The sequence below is a fragment of the Onychostruthus taczanowskii genome, unplaced genomic scaffold, assembly GCF_017590055.1.
Source record: "Onychostruthus taczanowskii isolate IOZ18803 unplaced genomic scaffold, ASM1759005v1 scaffold1, whole genome shotgun sequence".
NCBI classification, from domain to species: Eukaryota; Metazoa; Chordata; class Aves; order Passeriformes; family Passeridae; genus Onychostruthus; species Onychostruthus taczanowskii.
In genome coordinates, this window is record NW_024496525.1 from 8214045 (window position 1) to 8236049 (window position 22005).

General features: G+C 40.2%; 1 protein-coding gene across 4 annotated transcripts in view; it reads right to left on the bottom strand.

The window, feature by feature from the left end:
* The window catches only part of RAD51B (RAD51 paralog B), a 363400-nt gene extending 346819 nt beyond the window's left edge, over nt 1–16581 (bottom strand). For all 4 annotated transcript variants that reach the window (XM_041396628.1, XM_041396651.1, XM_041396635.1 and 1 more), the window contains exons 1-7: nt 16466–16581; nt 15511–15604; nt 14634–14747; nt 13422–13538; nt 7869–8005; nt 4730–4849; nt 2912–3095 (exon numbers count right to left, since the gene is read on the bottom strand). In XM_041396628.1, coding sequence (XP_041252562.1) covers nt 2912–3095; nt 4730–4849; nt 7869–8005; nt 13422–13538; nt 14634–14747; nt 15511–15594 — 756 coding nt within the window. In that variant the 5' untranslated portion in view covers nt 15595–15604; nt 16466–16581. The remainder of the gene's footprint in view (nt 1–2911; nt 3096–4729; nt 4850–7868; nt 8006–13421; nt 13539–14633; nt 14748–15510; nt 15605–16465) is intronic.
* Nucleotides 16582–22005: the final 5424 nt, after the last annotated feature.

The following is a 22005-nucleotide window of genomic DNA, read 5'->3' on the forward strand; positions in this document are numbered from 1 at the left end:
CCTTGGCATCACTTCACATGCCTAGAATGAACCTGGGCTTACGGCTAACTTACAAGGGAGAAAAGATCTAAAAAGGTGATCAGGCATCGTACTTCACTTTTTGAGAAACAACTTAAGCTTTACTAATGTCCTTAAAGTAAAAAAAAAAAACAAAAAAAACAAAACCAAACCACAACTTTGTTTTTCTTTGTACTTTACAAACAACATCAAAAAAAAAACACACAAAAAACCTCCAACAATAAAAAATTAGGTCAAACAAAAAATGACAATCACAAACCACGTGCACTAGCTTCATTCAGTGGCTAAGATGGTACCATTCAATTAATATGCTTATTTTTTTCTCGTCTCATGACATGGATTAAGTTTTCATTTACTACAACTGTTTTAAATTTTACACCGAGGATGCAACTGCTACTTTCCAAGAAACATGAATACATTGTCCTGGACTCAGTACAAGTTCCTTGTTATCAGTAACAACCCTATCCTCACAATCTCCTCTCACTGAACAGTTCTGCCCCATTTTACAACCTGAAAATCGAGGTACAGAGAAGTTAATGAACAACCACCATCAGTTTTGGTATAATCAACTTTTTTTCCAAATACTTTATACCATATAGAGCTAGCTGGATTTGAAACAGCTCCCTTTGAGTTTGGTAAAAACTATGACCACTAGCCACTTTTGCACATCAAACTCAATAACTTGACACCACAAACACATAATTATAAATACTTAGTGAGTTTATAATGCCAACAAAAATAACTGCATTAAAATACCTTTAACTCTGGCACAACATGGTAGCACAGGGTTTCCACAAACTTAACCCTATTTGAAACCATTTCCCTTTTAGGAAATGGGGGAGGAATGCCCACCTAAATATACTCATGATAAGCAGCTATTTATGTTTAGTAATGCATTCCAGTGATTAATTAGTCCAGTAAGAACACATCCCTTCTTTGAAGTCTGACCTTGCTTCATTCAGCTTCGAACCACAGAACTGTGGTACACCTGTGTCAGCCAAAGAGAGCTTTTATCAAATACCTCTTCAACGAGTAGGTGCATATTGACTAATGAAGAAATCCTTAACATTTCCTTAGCTAAGCTAAACAAAGTAAGCACCTTATGTCTTCTTCACTAAGACTGCTCTCCCCCATTCATCTTCAAGGGTGTTCTCTGGAAGCTGCTTTTTCACCACTCTCTCTGGACTGCCAACATCAGATGTACTGCTGCAATAAGAGTTATAGCTGATATCTCCTAATTTCCAATTCCCTTGTTCAACTACGCAAAGTTTTTCACCAGATCTTTAGCTACAGCCAAAAGAATTGACTTCAAGTTCAAATCCTATCAGCCTCAGATTCAGTCTTCCTAATTGTTGCCCAATTTAGTACTTAGTTGCACTGATTGTGCCACAAAGAGTTACATTTATTAGTGATCACAATTTATTAGTGATCTAAATCACTTTGCAACCTTACTAATATCCTTAATCCCAAATCTAAATCACTTTGCAACCTTACTAATATCCTTAATCCCAAATTTATATTTATTATTTTCTAGATAAGTAAAAACATCTGAAATAATGCAAACACAGTTATATACAGTGAGAACCTCAGATACACTAAGGGAAGTTACTGCAACACATGGGACAGCAGACTGATTTTGCAGTATGCACCAACACTTGCAGATGCACAACACACTCCAGCCTAAAATGTCAGAGATTCAAATCCAGCTCAGCTTCACCATTTCAGTGAAGGTGGAGGGCAGAGGCTGTCTAAAGGAGAAGAAAATGGAGAAATAGAGAAAAATAGTATCTTCTCATAAAACTTCTCCCTTTTCTCAAAGGGCTGTATAAAACATTCTGAAAATATCAGAGTGTACATTATTACACACAATTCTTTCCTGGCTTTATAAATAATCACTATCAACTTTACTGGGTGCACTGACTGGGATGCTACCTTTTGTACATGAACTTTAAAGGCACTTAGGCAGGGTTTAATCTTCTCCATCAGAAGTCTTTAGAAGTCACACGGCAGAAGGAAATCCTCTAAAGTTACATCAGCCAGTTCCACACTTCCTATTTCTGATGTGATAGTTTCTGTGACCTCAGGAGCATCAGTCTTACTCACATTCTTACCCCAGCTTCTCTCTTACACTGGAGTGATGAGTAGGTTACCCATACCAGGAAATACTTTAAAGAGTTGAGTTTCAATGATATCTTTTGAAATGACTCTGTTTGTGGATCACACAAGAAATACACACACACACATACACAGTTTACATCTTCTAAAGCACTTTTTAATCAGGTCTACCCACTCCTTGCACTGAGTGTCCATGTCTTCCTTTGCATTTTATGGGCAAATGTACAGACAAGGATTTGCTGAGCTGTTCCCTTCTGCAGGAATTAGCACACATTATCAGCTACAAAAGGAATTCACACTGTTACAGAGCATATGCCTTCTTGAGACTCTACTAACTTAAGTAAAAGAAACAGAGGCAGAAAAAAATCTTCACCTACCTAGAGCGTGCATTAGGTAGAGTGACAATGCAGTACAATGGAACCATCAGGATAAAAAATATTTAATGGCAAGAAAACGTAGGATTTAATGAAAAAAAACCAACACAAAAAACAAAGCACAGAGACAGCTGGAGACTCTAATAATTCCTTATTTCAAGTCCCAAATTAACAAATAAAAACAATTCCTAAGAAATTTTAAAAAACAAATAAACAGAAACTCACAGAAGAAACACACCAAGCAGAACCATTACTATTCTTCTACTTCCCAACTATATTCCAACTGGTACCTGCTTTAAGATTCCTGCTAGAATCACTGTCTGGTTTCTTCTTCCTGTCATTCTCCTTCTTCTTTATTACTTGAGACTGTAATGCAAAAACTTAGAAAAGGAAAAAGAACTTACTGGTATTGAGAACTCCTCTGCCAAATACTTCAACACTGATGCTCCTCTAGTCAAAAAGTTACTTCTCTCTGCCAGATTGCCCTGGAGTTTTGTATCAAACTCCTTTCTGACAACTGAAGCAACAGAGTCAATTATTACAAGTTTAACCTTCTTCAAAATAATTTCTTCTTCCAAAGACATAATCCTAAAAAAAAAAAAAAAATAAATCACTGATAGCATTATTTACACAAAAGAACATTACATATCACTGAAAATTTTAAAACAAAGATTCCTTTAATAAGATTAAGGTCAGCCCCTCTTTTTCCCTCCCCACACACCACCTCCATTAACATCTGCATGTATTAAAGAGATTTGGAAAGGAATCTGAGGCTCAGTGGGCCCAAGGCAGGACCTCTCTACAAGAGAGTTTTGGAAGACCTCTGGCTAGCAACAATATACTGTACAACCCCTGAGTGGCAGACAGCAAGTAAAGGGGGCATGGAAACTGTGCCTGACTGTGGTCTTCCAGCACTTCAAGGGGATTTATAAGTAAGAGGGAGAGTGACATTTTACATGGGCAGATAGTGATAAGACAAGGGGAAATGGCTTTAAACTAAGATTTAGATTAGAATTCAGGAAGAAATGCTTTACTCAGTGAGTAGTGAGGCACCAGTACAGGTGCCCAGAGAAGCTGTGGATGCCCCATTCCTGAAAATGTTCAATGCCAAGATGGATGGGGCCCTGAACAACCTGACCAAGTGAGTGCTATCCCTGCCTATAATGGGAGGTTTGGAACTAGATGACCTTTAAGCTCTCTTCCAACCCAAGCCATTCCATGTTTCTTTAATATGCTACTAGCTGTTCTCTGATAAAGCTGTATTAGAAGAAAAAACTATCCTGATAATTGTGGTTGTGTTCGAGGGTCCCAGGATGAGGGAAGAGGTAAGAATCTTGACTCCATGTTTCAGAAGGCTGATTTATTATATTATGATATTATATTATATTATATTAAAATGCTATACTAAAACAACACTAAAAAGAAGAGAGGGAAAGGATCCATCAGAAAGCCAGAAAGGAATGGAAAGGAATGATAATAAAATCTTGTGACTGCTCATATCCTTGACATAGGTGGCTGTCATTGGTCATCAAGTAAAAACAATTTCACATGCTGGATAAACAATTCTCCAAATCACATTCCAAAGCAGCAAAACACAGAGAAGCTGAAGCTTCCCACCTTCTCAGGAGAAAAGATCTTGGCAAAAGGATTTTTCATAAAATATGTCTGTGACAGATAATTCTCCCACTAACACAAAACACACAACATGATGCTAAAATATAACTTCATTAATTGTCATTGCAACACATGTTCACAAATTAATATAAGGTAACAACATGACAATTCAACACTGCACACAGGCTGGTGACTGCTAAACAACTTCTCCCTCCCACTGCTGGAGGAATCCCCATCTTCCTGGAAGTAAACTGCTTTGGAGGAACAAACTTCAATTTCATGGAAAAGTAACTCTTATACTAAGGTATTCTCTTGGATTGTGGAGAGACCAGTCTCATGAACATTCCCTTTTAAAGGCTTACAATAATCAGATGACATAGAAATTGTCTATCACAAATTAAAAAGCATCAAGTGGATTAGTCACATGCTATGAAATGATAAGGGCAATGTCAATCTTCCTATAACAGTGTTACTTTGTTGGAGACTGTGCTGGTATCCACATGAAAATGTCTCAAATTAATTATTCTTCACAAAACTTTGATACAAAAAAAAATTGGTTTAGACAATCCAGTCAAAATTGTCTTTTCTTAAACTCTGGAAGAGAATACCTCTTCAGCACTCCACAACAGGTCAGCTCTCGGTACAGGTGGATGCTACGGGTCATGCAGAGCAGCTTTTCATCGGAGTCATAATAAGTAGGGAATCTGTTTGCTGCTATCTCAATCAACCTATCCAAAAAACAGAAAGCATAATACTGCAAAAAGAATAATACAAGATAAGGCATCAAGTATTCAGAAAGCAAACACAGCAAAACTCTGAACCATAAGCAGATACCAACTAAGGCTGGAAATCTTCTCAAAAGGAAAAGCATACTGTAGCAGTGAGAGTGAAACAGTGATAGTCAGAACAGTTAGGTTCTCTTTCCGGTGATGCTGAGTCAGTGGTACATTAGGGAAAGACATCATGTGTCTATATGCAAAGATAGGGCATATCTCCTCTAGAAGGGAAGTTTACTTACTGAGTAAGTTCTTCAGGTTTTATACCAGACATTCCACTCAATGACCAAGCATTTTCCTATTGTAATTATTTTACGTAAATATTAATTTCATTTAAATAAAACTACTCTCCAACTCTAACCATCTTCCTTTTCACCTTTACCTTGCAGTGAAATCAAGGAGTGGGCTTTGTGTCACCAAAGAAATCTAACAAGCTGGTAAGAAACAGAAGATCCATTAGACAGAAAATTTTTTCCACTAAATAGATTTTCATTTTTAGTAACAAAAATACTTAAGTGTTTATATTTTAAGCAGACATATCCCACCACCTATAGCTTGAGAAGAGTGGCCTCTAGTGGATTATACTTGTGGGCACAACTTACTTATTATCTCTCTTTAAACTTAGGGTCCTTTCATTAAAACACGAAGTTAAAGAGATTTTAGGGCAAAGAAATTTAAAATCGGTTTAGAAAGAGAGCTCAGATTTTGAGGCAACATCCTGTTCAACGCAGTGCCAGCTATGAAGTCAGAACAAGCTACTTGAGTCTTTATTTCAGAAGCCTTCAAGGATGGAGGCAGCACCACCTCTCTGGGCAAACCTTTTTCACCACAAAGGCAGTTAGGAACTGTAAAGCTTCTCCATATATCAGCCCAGAAATGAAGCTCAATTTATGCCTCTGTCCCCCAGCACACACCCTGTGCCATCTCCTTCAGGCCCCCTCATGGCAAGGGAAGGCTGCTGGTAGATTGCCCCAATGCCTTCTCTCGACTCAACTGAGCAAGCCCTTGGCCTCTCCACAAATGGTAAATGCTCCAGCTCCCAGCCACCTTGGAAGAAGGGGATATGCACCTCCCTGGCCCTGACGGTTCAGCTCCTCAGAGGATGCAACACAGAAAGTATAAGATATAGTCAGTCTGCTGAAATTGTTTATCATTTGCAACTGAGCAATACTAAATATGATTAAATACATAAATGTTCTCATCCTTAATAATATTATTTTTGCAGTGTTTCCTTTCTACATCCTACTCTATTTTCAGCAGTTTCAGTTTCATCTGCATGTGCTTTCCTTTTCTTGAGCAGTCATTTCTAAGTGACAAATCTTAACTCACTCTTTAGGTCCTACCTTTTTTCACTATTTACATTTCAGGGACCGGAAATAAAACTTGAGTGGTGCGCAAGGAGGAAGCACAGTGTGGTGAATGCTTTGTGGGGTGCTCCTGGGACAAGTGGAGAGACAAGAATCTCGACTCCATGTTTCAGAAGGCTGGTTTATTATATTATAAATTATATTACATTATGATAGAAATTATATTACAAGACTATATTAAAACTACACTAAAAGAACAGAGAGAAAAGGATTAATCAGAAGGCTAGAAAGAACAAGAATGGAATGAAAACAAAGGCTCCTGACTCCCTGAGAGTCCAAGCCAGCTGCATCTGTGATTGGCCACTAATTAGAAACAACCAACATGCACCAATCACAGATGCACCTGTTGCATTCCACAGCAGCAGACAGTTATTGTGTACTTTCTCTCCTGAGGCTTCTCAGCTTCCCAGGAGGGAAAAATCCTAGCAAAGGATTTTTCATAAAATATCATAGTGACAGCACAGTACTTTACAGAGACATTGCTTGAAGCTTTTTTCTTTGACATACTATACTTCAAACTTCTGTGACATTAACTTGACAAAAAGCAGGGTTTGAAATCCCACTTTCTCATCCATGATAACTTGCAATGAATAATCAATGGAAATACATTTACCTTGATACTCCAGAATCATGCCATGGCTATAGCTACTAGATCATCTGAAATATATAAATTATTTCACTGAACCTCTTTCTGCCCATTTTTCTACGCTAACAAGGATGAGACTGCTGTACTTCTTGTCCTTCCCCAGATCCTTAATAACTTTTGAACTTGCTCATTCCAAACAACAGGGGCCAAGGAATGGAAATCTCAAAAACATCAAAGCTGCAAAGTTTAGCAAAGCTGGTAACTAAGTAAAATAAATCAGAGCTACATTTAATGAAACACTGTAGGATTATTTTGACAGTTAATCAGAGGGTTAACACGGGAAGAGTGGCAACCAACATCTGTCACTCTCAAGCAACCCAGCACAGCACGTCCATTCAGCACTCGAGCACACCGAAGTGCACAGCCAAGCCATTTGGGTTGCATGGGCCAAGCAGGAGATGTGAGAAGAACCAGAGATGTCACAGAAATAAGGTATTACAGTACTGCATAGCTGCTAAGGATACAGGAGATGCAAGGTTGCTGCAGAAGGGAATCAGAAATGCAGAAGGGCACAAGGCCCTGTCCAACAGAAATACGATGGAAATCTGAAGGAAAACTGGCAATGTCAGTCCCACTGTTCACTGGGGAAAACCTCCATTGCCTTTGTAGCCAAACTGCTGTGCCTTTATATCCTCTAATTAACATCCTGTTAACTCCACAAACCAAACTGCAAAGCAAGATTTCAGGTACAGAACTGATAAGACCATTTTAAAAAATTAAAGATCATGCCATGAACCTGGTCATACCAGAATCTGCAACCTCATACAAATTAGGAAGGTAAGAAAACCATTTTATTAAATTAATTTCATTGCCTGTGGAACAAATGCATGTACCAGGAGAATGTTTAATAACTACCACCAGTATTTAAAAATGCACAATTATTGCACAGAAAATATTTGAAGGTTCCAAGATAAAAGGTGTTAAGAAGTTGTGTGTATTTTAGAATTTTGCATCTTACCTTTCAGCACTGAATGCAGACTCTGTGTCAATGTATATAACAGCCCCATCTAGTCCTCCCATGCTTACAGGCAGCGTAGCCAGAACACTCAACATAATACAAAATTGAGTTTTGCCACAACCTGGTGGGCTAGTTATCTGGAAGGAAAAAGATTAGCAACACAACATTCATTTCACCGTAGTTCTACTTAGTTATCTAAGTCCCATCCGCCAATGTTCCCCAATCCCACTCTTTCAGTTACCAAAGGAGACAACAGCAATGAAAAGACAGAACATAGCCCACAAAGACCAATTTGCAGTTACTCTTGGATCTGTACCTTGCAGACAAATTCATCCCCTGAAGAATAAAAAAAAGCTTTTCAGACAGGGCATTATGCTTATACTTTCTTTGACATCATTATTACCTTTCAAATTTGAGGTCCTCTACTCTCCCCCTCACCTCACAAGATCTTCCCTAGACACCTAGCTCTCTTCCATCTATCCCTGTGCTACCTTCTAAAACAGAGCAGAATTAAAAGACTCACAGTTGACATTCACATGTCATCAATGGCTTTTAGAGCTGAAAACTACGTCCAGACCTGTTGAGCTCACAGACATAAACATCTCCTTAGAAATCATCATTACCTTGGAAAAAACAGGTCTCTCCTAGAAATCACTGGGATAATTGCTTATATCCCATAAAAGCTGAATATTCAATATGAATCACATATATACATAAGACAGATTTTATCTGCCCCAGAGACTACACTCTGCACTATGCAGTGTGAGTTTTTCCATTGAGGTTAACTCCCTATATTCCCCATATTTCAACACCAACACCATCCAATGATCCAGACCAGATCCCCAAAGCTTCCACCTGCACTCACTGAAAGCCCCTGTGGTGAAGCAGCATTCAAAGAGAGCATGCTCAGCTTGTATGAAAAGGTTCCAGTAAGATTTTGAGGAGAAAAAGGATCCAAAGAACACATTGTTTGATGAGATCACCAGTTTCTGAGAGCAGTATTTTTCTACTAGAGATGGCAGTCTGCTATTCTTTATCCACTGCAGATCTTCCAGAGATTGTGCCTGAATGCTGGGCTCTGTGTTCAGATAATTGCAAGTTCATTATTACTACAGGGTGTCTTTAAATACAGTATCACATTGTCACTGCTTCTGGGAAGGGAGATGATGAAATTGTAAATACTAAGAGGGCCAAAAAACAGGAAAAAATAAAGTGACTTTAGGCAGTAAAAACAGAGTGATGGGTTCATTCTTATGCTAGTAGCAACAAACTAATAATGCAAGGTATAAAAGCAAGCCCCTTCAGGTAAGCTGAACTGTAAAACAAAGCATGCTGTCTCAAAACACCTAGTACTGCCAGACCAAAGGCCTAAACACAGAGCTATTGTTTTAAATTTAAAAACAAACTTTACAATAGACAAACACTCAAAATCAAACTGATTTTTAGACTACATGCACGATAGTTTGATTTCAAGCACAAATACTTTCACCAGAAGATATTACAGTATTGCTAGGGTTTTGGTTTAAACAGTAGCAGCATGGATTTGAAGCACAAAAAATTTACAGGGAAACACTGAAGGATCACAGTAGCTGCAGTTAACAGGTGGTTAAAATCCCTTTAATCAGCTTTGTCTTTTAACAAGGCCTGAAAGTCAAGCTAGATCAATCAATCTACTTGAAGCTTTAATGCAAGAGAAGCATGAAATGATTTTTGTTTAGAAGTACACACTGTATTTGTTGAATTACATATCAGGAATCAGTAATTTATGCAATTATCTGTTCCCCAGCCAGTGTACTTAAATTACAAACTATCATATCAGCAATATCTCTACAATTCAATGTGAACCCAAAGCATATACAGAAAGTACAGAGGTAATATACATTCCTTAGACTGTGATTGCCAGTGAATATCACCAGTTGTTTCTTGATAAAAAGAGGACTTGAAATGAACGAGGGGAGGGCATCAATCCAGTCTGTGAAATTAAAATGTTTGGACAACTGTGATACTTCATAAAAACATCTGTAGTTTCAGCCTTGCCTGGGAGGTGCACTGGAAGCAACATCTATTTCAGTGGCTGACACAGAAGCCAATTCTACAGAGATGCTATAAAAATGCTGAGCATGATATGACATCACATCTGAGAAAATGAGGGAACCTTGCAGTACAAGGAAGCAAGCCAATGCAGCAAGAAAGCATTTGTATCCCCAAAACCATCAATACTTCTTGTTTAATCTGCATTCCTTTAATGGGCCTTAAAACAGGCTTTTAAATAAGCCACAATGAAGAATTTTACGAAACTACAACATATTATTGTACTTACCACTGATTCAGCAAGTGTTTAGAACAACAGAATCCTACTTGAAATTCCTCTAATAAATTTAAACTGTCTGCAAAAAAATTTATTTTACTCTAAATTTGCTCAGAAAAAAAAAAGTCACCCAGATAGAAACATGAAGACCACAACAGTTTTTAAAAATATTAGGCAGAGATAAATTATTTTTCAGTAAGTTATATATTATTTTCTCTGGCACATCTGTAGGATTTGAATGAAATCACAAGGAGCTAATTCTTCATCTACCAGAAGATTAAACTCTTCAATATTCAAAAAAGGAACTATTTTAATTTTTTCCTCATAAAACTTGGATAAAAGCTCTGACCACAGAATTTCAGCTATAATTTAGTCTCCAATTTAAAACCTAATAGTGACTTGGAAAAAAAATGGTCTGAGACTGTAATGCAAATCAAATCCCTCTGGCACTCAAAAAGCAAGGAGATTTGGCCATAGAAGACACCCACCACAAATCTTAATCCCTCTGATCAGGTACTCAAGTTCCAAGTTTCAAGACTTTACCCTCACTGCTGGGTAAAGTAACAGACAATTCAGCCCTAGTAGTTAAGTAAATGCTGCATTCAGCATACTTTTGAAGAGAACTTCTGTTAGACTTAAAATATCTGTCTAACGCAAAAATGCCAAAAGACAATCTACTCGTCGGTTGTGTTCCAGTGAATTGTACAAAAAGCAAATCAGAATTGTTAAATCGTCAAATCAAAAAAAAAAAAAGCAAAATAACTGAAAGTGTTCACAAGTTGCAGTAGAGCATAGAAGCAGCAGAAGCACAGCATCAAACCAGCTGCAGCAGTAAATTGATAGCTGTCTACTACAATTTCACCTAGCAATCCTGATGAACACTCAGTGCTGCCAACCTTTTAAACTACTGTAGATCTCAAGACTCTTGCAAAAAAAGCTTTTTAAAATCCATAGAACCACACTTTAAAACAAAAGATCAGTTTTTGTATGGCTAATGGTTATCTGTCTTTTCATTTCCTGAAAAACCCCTAACAGCTGCCCTAACTGCTTTCCACACTTAATACCTAAAGGGCAAATAAAAAGCAACACACTATTTTTTTCTTGGACACATCTAATCTTTTTAGTCATTCATCACATTTCTGGATCCTACCTAGTTATCTCTATATTATTTCAGACTAAATAGTTATCTATCAGTCATCAGCCAAGCCCAAGGTGCAGGTGGTAGGGCTCGCAGTTCGTCTCATCCACTACATGTCTTGTACAGATGTCAACATCTCCCTCCCTTGGTGAGATCTCCCACTGTAGAGAACTGCACCAGGCAGGTCCTTTCATTTTTAACCAAAATATCATAGAATACAAAAATCACATTCAGAAGCTTTTTTCCAGAAGAAAACTTGGAAGTGCAATATTGCCTTTCCTGGTGCTGTGCTTTTCATTTACATTCAGAGAAAAGCTTGACTTATCTTTAAATACACTCATTCCCCCCCAACTAACTTTAAATACAATGATACACAGGGACTATGACTATTCTTAAAATACAGTGTATGAACAATTTTCTTAAAGGTTAAATATTCTAAGAAAACGCTGGGGGTGGGGGGATTATTAAAATTGAGTATTGTGATAATTAACCAGGCTAAGAAGTGTACAAAATATATAGCTCTGGAAAATAAAGCACTTGCATTAACTTCCTGTAGAACATTATTTTATATCATCTCAGGAAAATTGTATTTGACATCCAATTTTGAGATCAACTGCTTGCAGAGCTTACTTTGAAATTAAATTTAAAACAAAACAAAACCAACATAAAACTTAAAAGGTCAGCTAAACTCCCCTAGAACTCCCAGCATGTTAACAACTGCTTTTCCCAGATCTCCCTCTGGAGCAATGCCAAGAGCATGGCAATCAGCAAGCCTGAATTCTGTTACTGCTCTAGAGCCATTCTACATGGCCTTCAGGCCAGAACACACCAGCCAGACTGCAATGATTGCTGAATGACAGCTCCATTTAGGACTAAGAACAAAAACAAATATTTATGACACTGTTATCTGCAGCCTCATAAATTAACCATGTGGCTCTTAGAACCCAAAAGGATCGCATCCATTTGTTCATTTTAGCAGAAAAAACAATCATATTTAATATTCCAAATATTTGGGCACCACTCCCAAGCTCAAGGACAAATCATCCTGTCACAGAAAAGACACATCTCCATCCTATTTCTTGCTCCTGCCTCTGCAGCAGTGGTTCTGCATTTCAACTAAAGAAGCACAGTTCAGAAGTTTAAGCAATGTAAGCACGTGAACAGCCATTCTCTGACTCCAGTGAGGAATGGTTAATGGATCACTCAGAACTCCTGGGAAGCTCGATTTTAGCTGCAAGCATCATTTATTTTCAAACATGGACTGTGCTATTTCATCAACTGACCACATGAACCATAATCCATAAGGAAAGACAAAGTCCAGTTACTGATTTGCTGATGAAAAAATATTCCTAGGAACCAAAAGCTCATCTCCTGCTGAAGACACTACGCTCAACAGCAGCACATTTACAATCTCAGCATTACATGTATCGTGACTACGTCTACTTCCTACTATATTGGAACAGCTCTTCTTCAAAGAAACACAATTCAGCAAGTTGATTCTCCTAGAATTTAAAGACTTGTAGTATTCACCTTAAGTTCTTCTGATCTAAATTGCTTATAGTAAATTGGCAACAAAACTAAGCCTAGACTAGATATGAAGAAAATATTAATTCTGATAGATCAATCTAAGTTTATGGATGCATTCCCAAACATTTTTATGTTAACCTGCAGGGTACATATTCCATTGTCTACAAAAAGAAATACTCAGAATCTTTAAAAACTAATAGTCCCCCATTACATAAGAGATCCTAGAGCAGAAACTGCCTAGTCTCAACTCACTGATGCTTAAACTCTACTATGTTTTAAATCACTGTTAGATTTTGTAAGTCATTTCTATCAGAAATCAAACTCAATCTAGCTGGATTAAAGGATGCAAAAAAATGTATTTTCTTCATAGTAAGATTTTCGTAAGTTCACATTTTTATTCCTCTACTGTGACAACTTGCCACAGTAGACAAACAAAAGCACTTGGCAAGGCCTGTTCTCATCCGAACATTTTCATGTATTTTGTGTTTGAAGCACCTCACACAAGACAGTCCACCCTGTCTGTTACTTTTGATTTCTAGGCAGAATGCTCAACTAAAGTAAAATATACTAAACAAGTTACCTCTGTGAGGGATCCACAAGGCACTCCACCATGCAGGACTCTATCCAAACCATGAAGTGTGCTGGATAAAAAGGCTGAAGAAGGATTGACAGACTTCCTTAGTTTCATTTCATAAGCCTACAAAAGGAGGGAAAATAGCAAAAGAAAACAAGAAAATCAGAAAATGCTTTTTTTGAAATGGAAATAGGAAAATTGTATTTGCTTTCAACAACCTGGTATGACTAAACACTTGACAATGAGAGAAGTACTGTTATATTCAGCTATAGTCTGCCCTTAGCTCATCACCCTTCCTTGTATTTGTATTCCATTTATAGCTCACAGCATAAATTTAAGTCTTTTTTCTCTCCCTTACCACAATATTAAATAATAAGCCCTTAATCATGATGTGACAAAAGTTATCGCTGCTCCTATTCAACAAGGTTTGTTTTCAACCTGTAAAATTCCTTGATCAATGTTCATTACAAATTTGCTAGCTTCAAATACATGCAGTAAAAGTCATACTAAGTCTTCTATTACTAATTTTATTGCAGCATATTAGTGAATTTAAAGTCTCACAGAATTATTCCTATAATTACTATGCCAATTACGCATTTGGACAGGGATTATTTTTGTAAGGAATAAAAAGGGAGCTGCATTTACTGAGGTCAGAACTGTCTGTATCCTCTCTGTTCTAAAAGACATCTTTTCATATGAATTCAAAAAAGAAAAGAAAATGCTGCCACTGCATTGCAGCCAACATGTTTCCTTCTTGCACCCTCCCCAGTCAGGCTAATGTAGCCTAAGGCACACTACAACTCATTTACATGGGTGGAAAAAGTCCTTAAGAAATTATCTATATCTAAACCAAAATTTATACCAAAATTCTTATTATTTCATGTAGTAAAAAAAAAAAAAAAAAAAAAAAAAAATTTTCTTAGCTGCAGGATACATGCCAGAAGCAATTTTTACATGCTGGATTGACAGAGAGTATGACTTATTTCCCTACTGCACTCAGAATGATGCTGCAAGTCTGAACAATCTCATGGGGCTATAAACCTAATAAATGTAACTGTATCAACCTAAAGTGCATCAAAGACCTACATTTGAAAAGAAAAACATTATGTCATTGTGCACTAAAACTGAGACAAGCCTCCCAGCTAAAAAGATGAGCCACAATGTTCAGCTTTTTCCCAGACATTGTTTCAAGAACAGTATCAACACAAGCACGCTCACCGTCTGCATTTTGGGAGCACAAGCTCGGCTGACTTTACCAAGAAGCTTCTGCACCTCGTAGTAGCTCTGTCCCGTCACTTTCATTAGCTCCAAGAGGGAAAGACATAAGAAGTCCTGAAAGAGTACAGAGCAATTCAGAGAGCTCAACCTAGAAATCTAGGCCGGGGACTAAACTGATGCAATGTGTCCAAAATTAGTAAATATTCCACAGGTTTAGCAACTCTCCCTTCAGATACTTCTACACATTGCTGAGGTCCCCTCTCAGTCGTCTCTTCTGGAGGCTGAACAGGCCCAGCTCCCTCAGCCTTTCCTTGTAGAGGAGATGTTCCAGTCCTCTCTTCATCTTCAAAGCCCTTCACTGGACCTGCTCCAGGAGCTCCCTGTCTCTCCTGTCCTGAGGAGCCCAGAACTGGACACAGCTCTCCAGGTGAGGCTCACCAGGGCTGAGCAGAGGGGCAGGATCCCCTCCCTTGACCTGCTGGCCATGCTCTTCCTAATGCAGCTCAGGATCCCTTCTTGGCCACCAGGACACACTGCAGGCTCAGGGACGGTTTGGTGTCCACCAGCACCTCCAGTCCTTCTCAACAGAGCTGCTTCAGTGACTTCCTTACCTCCAAAGGGAGTAAGTACATAAAAGTTTAAATGTTTTAGTTAGGTATCCATGATTTTAAAGCTCTATTTTTACAAGGCAGCAGGCCAGATAGTGTCTGAAATGCTCCCTACTTTGTAAAAAGTAAAGCTCCCAGTTTAATTAAACTGCCAAAAAGGGAACATAACATGCATTAAAACAACACAGTCACACACACAAAAAACAAAAATCACCAACCTATAAAAAAACAAAAAAACCCACTCCCCACAAACAAAATAACACTTTCACCTGACAGGTGGTGATCTGATAGCGACTCAGCCTTTCACACATTTCCTGAGACAACTGTGCTCTTCTTAGTTTCTTAGCAGCCATGCTTCACAATCTACAGGGCAGACAAAAAAAATTTGAAAGATGATTTGAATATGACTGTGTGGACAATTCCACTAACTCCCTGCTAAAGAACACATGATGTAATGTGATATAGAGTTCCCATATAAATCTGTGTCACATTACCAGTCTGAACACAGTTTTGTTAAATTACATGTCATATTTGACCGCGTATGAGAACATACCAATTGGAACAGCAATGTCTATAGGACAGATGTTTCTGGGACATAAGAAAGCTAGAAATTACACAGTCATGAGCTGAACAAGAAGTCCTCATGCTATACTGCACTGGCAAGAAATAATTATCTTTGGATGTCTGAATATGAACTGTAGAGCAATCTCAGTAAGCATTCAACCCTAGAATATACATTGCTGGAATACAACAGTTCCGGTGACCCAGTGACACTGAATTCTACTGCACAAAATGCTGTCCAGCCCAGTACAGTCCAAAGCACACACACACGCATGTTTGACCATGTCGCTGTTTCACACGTATTATTCAGGCAACATTCCCACTATTAATTCATACAGACATTCGGGCAAAACAAAGGCTTTTATAACGTAGTAAGCGCAAATATCCCAAACGCTTGCCATAACACAAAACTGCTACAACTTTGCAGACGCACAGGCCTCCACATCTTTACAAGGTGGAAACTTTATTGCCCCATCTACAAAACTGTCCTTAAACAGGAGGGAGCCCCAGAGGAACCCAAAGGGAACCACGCGTCCCAGGCTCTCTCCGCCGCACCAGCCTGGGACGCGCCTGCAGCCGGAGACCCAGCCCGGCCCGCTCTGGCCCCCGGCAGCGAAAACCGCGGGCACCACAACACCCGCTCCCGCCGCACAGCCGCCTCACCCCGCGGCTGGGGGTGTCCCGCCGCAAAGCCCCGCGGCCCGGGGCTCCCGGCCGGGCCGGGCCAGCGCCGCCGCGGGAGCGGAACCTCCGCGCTCCCGGCAACTTTTCAAAGGCCCCCCGCGGCGGGCGCCAGGGGGCGGGGCCGCCGGGCAAGGCCTGCGCTCGCGACTGGCTGCGCTGGCTGCCGGTGGCGCGCGAGGCATGCCGGGAGCTGTAGTTCCCGGGGTGGCGCGCCTGTGGTGGTAGCGTTCATCTGCCGCCGCCAGGCAGGAGACTGGTCTCTGCGGAGACTGAGGGCCCAGGGGGCGTTCACTGTTCCTTTCGCCCGTAAACGTGAGCGGCCCCCTGGAGATGGGAGCCTTGCACGGCGCTCTTGTGCTGTAATGTAGGAATTCCTTCCATCCTGTGCACAAAAGCGTCTACAAAACCCAAAAGTCTGCAGCATGGAGAGTGCCATGCACGCGGTTAGTTGTTAGTAAAGAATATTGGAATGACGACATTATGTTCATATTTAGGGCTCACAGACACCTGGTCTGCTGCCAGCTGTGAGAGAAATGGCCCGTAATGTGAATCACTGAATCAGTTAGGTTGGAAAAGAGCTCTGGGGTCATGGAGTCCAGCCTATGGCTGAACACCACCTTGTCACACCCTGGCTCTGAGGGCCACTTCCAGTCTTTCCTTAAACAACTGCAGGGACAGTGACTCCACCACCTGCCTGGGCAGCCCATTCCAATGCCCAATCACCCTTTCTCTGAAGAATTCCTCCTAACATCCAACCTAGACCTCTCCTCATGCAGTTTAACTCTATGTCCTCTTATCCTGTTGGTTACCTGGGAGAGGAGGCCACACTCCACCTGGCTACAGCCTCTTTTCAGGTAATTGTGGAGAATGAACAGGCCCTGAGCCCCCTTTTTGCCAGGCTAACCAACCCCAGCTCCCTCAGCTGCTCCTCCCTGAACTCGAGAACCTTCACCAGCTTTGTTGCCCTCTCTGGACACCCTCCCGTACTTCCTGAGTTCAGGGGTTCAGAACCGGACCCAGTACTCAAGATGTGGTTTCACCAATGCCAAATACTGGAGAAGAATCATTTCCCTTAGTCCTGCTGGCCACACTATTCCCAATAAAGGGAATTTCTGAATGTAACAGGGAGAAGCAGTCATCAGACATGACTGGCATGAATGTCTATGGTGTGTGCTTTCCAACTCACTCTAGGTTCTACTAGAAAGTATTGAACTTAGTACTACATATAAGTTATCTGCATAATCCTTACAGTACTAAAAAAATAACCCAACTGAAGAAAAAACGGACCAAACTACCTTGGATATCTAACTGAGAAACTGAGCACTGGGAACTGCATGGCTGGGCTTTTGTCTATTCTGAAAAACAAATGCCACAGCGAAGCTGCAAACTACAGAACACTTCAGACACTCTTCCAAACAAGTGAACAGCAGAAACAACAAGAAGCTATCTCAAAATGCCCAACAACCATAGTGTCAAAAAGGGTCAGAGAATTAACGTTTCTTTTATACCTTGAAGTGAGCTTACATGCTCAGAGAAGTCCAGAGGATTTAAGAAGCTGAACAGGGAGTAAGCAGCCCATACAAAAGAAACTCAGAGCTGTAGTGAAAAGGTAGCTGAACACGGAGAGAAGGCATGGAGGAAGAGCTCCTCCTAGTGTAGTCAGCCTTTAAAAGTTGACTTGAAAACTGAGTCACATTTGAGAAAAGCTGTCTAAGGAAAGGGAAAAGATGTCTATGGCTGCAGTTTAGTTTCAATGTAAAAAGAAGGACATGACCATACCATAACATGCCAAAACTACAGTTTCCTCCTCAGCACAGGGGTAGCAGAAGCCCTACCTTCCCAGCAGAGGAAAGGGGAGCATTGCCTTGATGACTTTTCTTTCCTCACCCAAATACATCAGAGCTTTTCCTTCACCTGCAGGCCAACAGGCTTCCTCTTCCCTTTCTACACAATACCTGTATTAAACCAGAGAACTCTTTTGGAACATTGAACAGGGGAAGAAAATCTTACCAGCCGTGTACTTTAGAAAATTTGTGAGCAAAATCAATATAGCCAGGTGCCTCTTCTGCAAGTTCTTTGAACTCATTTCTCACAAGTGTCATGACTGTTCCCCAGTCTGCTTCTCAGATGTGCAGAACCACCTTTAAACCTGCTGTCAAATAATTGTGCATCATCTTCTCCATGTAACTCAAGGGAGAGAACATTCAGAGGATAACCAGAGATATGTTCACATATGCTTAGTCACTGTCAGTGTTCTCAAGCAGCAGCACAGCAGGCAGCATCACAGCTTCCATATGTTTGACCAGGACAGTAGTCACTAGGGAATCAGGACACTGCAAACTGCCCTGCTCTCTGACCTTGGTCAAGCCCCTTGACAACAGGGTGTCTGTTTTCCATCTTGGCTTTGTTTTTCCCCATTTAGTCTGCTAACAGAGGAAGTAGTGCCAGTCCAATAGACTCATGTGTCGGGCATGATACAGCAGAGAACTGTGCTAGTCTAAGCTTTTCGCTGCTTCTAGAACTTAAAATAAAGCTAAGAGATGATTACTTTATAAGAACTGAGTTTCACCACATTAACTTAAGAAGGTCATTTAAACTGGCAACACTGTAGGAAGAGTCACAGAAAGGCAGAAGTATAACAGCAACAACAAACGAGATCTCACAGAATCAAAAGGATCTAACATCAAGAACACCAATTAAAATTAAAAAGGGAATGGTGATTAGCTGTCTAAGGGGCAAGCAGAAAGGGATAGAGTCTGATTTGAAGGACACATGATGAAATACTTATCAGTTCTTACTCAAATAAATACTCAGTAGTTAATAATAATTCTGCAAGTCCCTAGAATTTAAAAGATAATGGTAAAATGTTTCCTTTCTGGAACAGATTCCACAGAAAAGTTTCTTCCTCAAACCCAAGACAGTCTTTTGTGAGCATTTTCAGATAATAGTTTGCATTCTGGAACATTTCAGATGATTCACATAATTGCTAACACATTGTCAGCTCACTGATACTGACTACAATCCTCAGGTTTGTTACTATTTTCCAACTATCAATTCTTTCCTTAAAATTAGCGGTGTTCTCCTACTCCTGTGAAAATGTCTCCCCAGAAGAGTCTACTCCAGCTGAATACAGCAACAATTCTGACTCACAAGGGTAATCCAGATATTCAGAGCAATTCCCCACCTTACACTTGCTGACTAGTGTCTAATTAGTCTAATATATTCTTATTCCTTGGGGTTGCCTACTTGATGCCTACCACATTCTTTAATAGAAAGAAATTACCTGTGAGCTCTGGAGACTGCAAAACAGTTACAGAACAGCACATGCTTTCCTGGGATTAAGGTCCCAAGAGGCTGCTCAATAACAGTACACATAGGAGGCTCCAATGACTTATTCTGTCTGTGTCTGTCTCCCCAAAGGAGTTGGAGATTTACTTCCAATCCTTTGAGGTTTCCCCATCTCAAAAAAAAGAAAGCTCATAAGGAGGCCTGCACCCTGGTTGAAAAGGGAGCTGGAGATTTACTTCCAATCCCTTGAGGTTTCCCCATCTCAAAAAAAGAAAGCTCATAAGGAGGCCTGCACCCTGGTTGAAAACACTTTATTTTTCCTGCTGTCCACACCAGCACAGCTTTAGCAAAGCTACTTCAACTTGAGATTTTGCCAGATGCATCTGCTCCAGGGATGGAGTGGGGGAAAGGAAACCAGCATTCTGGTTTTTCTAGAAGCTGTTCAGCACTGTTGCCATTGGCTATAATAAATTAAGAACAACAGACCTGTGAAAAAGTAACCCATCTTTTCATTTTGTCTTATTCTTCCCACTATGCCCCAATCATCAGAACTGTCTGTGGACCGGATAAATTGCTTCTCCCCAAGCAATTAACCTTTTTCCTCCTGCTCAGGATGGATTAAACCCAACTAATAATGAATCCTCCTCAGGCATTAGTGCAGGCCTGTCTGACCACACACCTTTACACCCAGAAAAAGGAAGATTTTTTTTCCTCAGGACAGGCAGAAGGCATGTCTCTGTTTTCTGCTTATTCACACATGCTGCTGTGAATCCAGAATTATCCATAACCTCCAAAACTACCTCAGAAATATTCAGTAGCAATGTTTGCAACGTAGCTCCCTTTTTTTGCAAGGGAGCATCTGTACCTCCTACCCTGTTTACAGGAAAGCAAACTGGCCACATTCACTGCTATTGCAGGCAGAAGGGCAGCCCCACCTGCATGTTACAGCTTTGAAAAACTCATCTGCATTTGCTTTCTGCCCAAACTACAACAAACAAATTGAGAGACTTCAGGGATTATTCCACTTTTAGCCTGTACTCATCTAAGAAGATTACCCACCAAGATCAGCTTCCTACTTCATTTAGCTTTTTCTGGTTGAAGGGACAGGAGCAGTCATTCAAGTCTTTGGAGTTTTTATATTTCCCTGTTAAGCTTCTGTTAGATGAGAAGGCCATGAACTGATAAAGCAGCACCATAATACACTATGTGAAGTTGCTGCTACAGAGCAGATCTTTGTCTGTACATGCTAAACCAAATTTACCCTACATAAAACAAATCTGACATCCTCCTGCCTTTCACCTGTGCCTTACCAGCATCCCTTTTTTACTGCCTTTTCTTGACCTTCTCTTTACTGAAGTTGCTGTGGTTGTACCAGTAGTGATGTCTGCAGTCACCAGGCCTTGCCACTCTCAATACAGGTTTTGCTGCAGCTTTCCCTGAGATGCTGAGATAGACAAAGAAATGACAAGTATCACAGCAGTGCGCCTTTAGGAGCATTGTGACCCTTCACAGCATCCAGCCTCTACTGAGAAGCTGCAATTAGACTAGAAAAATCAAAGTAGTGATTTTTCACAGTGACCAGTAGTGAAAGTGCACTGTGTACCCCTTGCCATCACACTCAGAGTCAAACACCATGAAATCTCTCTATCTGTAGAGTTCTTCAGTGGAGAAAAGAGACAACAGGAACCAGTGGACTCGACTGAGAGATGGCAGACACCAGGAGAGAAGAACAGATCTCAGACACTCATCTCTGTGCAGTTGCCAGAAATGGGGGAAAAGGAGTCTTTACTTTGTGATGTTACAGATTGATTGCTCTGATAACCCAGCAACTGATGTCAACCCAGCAGCTCTTATTTCAAACAACAAACACACAAACCAGAAAGCAAACAAAGCCTGGAACATATCATTCCTTTAATTCTTTTGGTCTGGGGGCTTTGGCTTTTTCATGGTTTTCATTCTACTTATTTTTAATGCAATGAATGAGATCCCTATGGCTGGAACTACAAAGGAAACTGCTCCAAACGTCCTCACCTCACCATTCTCCCCTAAGAGATGCTTTCGAAGTGTTTCCAAAGGTGGACGAGTGGCCTGGGAGACAGAACACACCACCAGTCCTGGGCAGAGAAAGCAGAAGAATGTCTCCACTGCCACAGTATTTGTGCTTGACAGTTTTCTGCTTGCCTGTGAAAGAATGAGACATCTTCACACCCTGCAATTGGATGTTACTCATG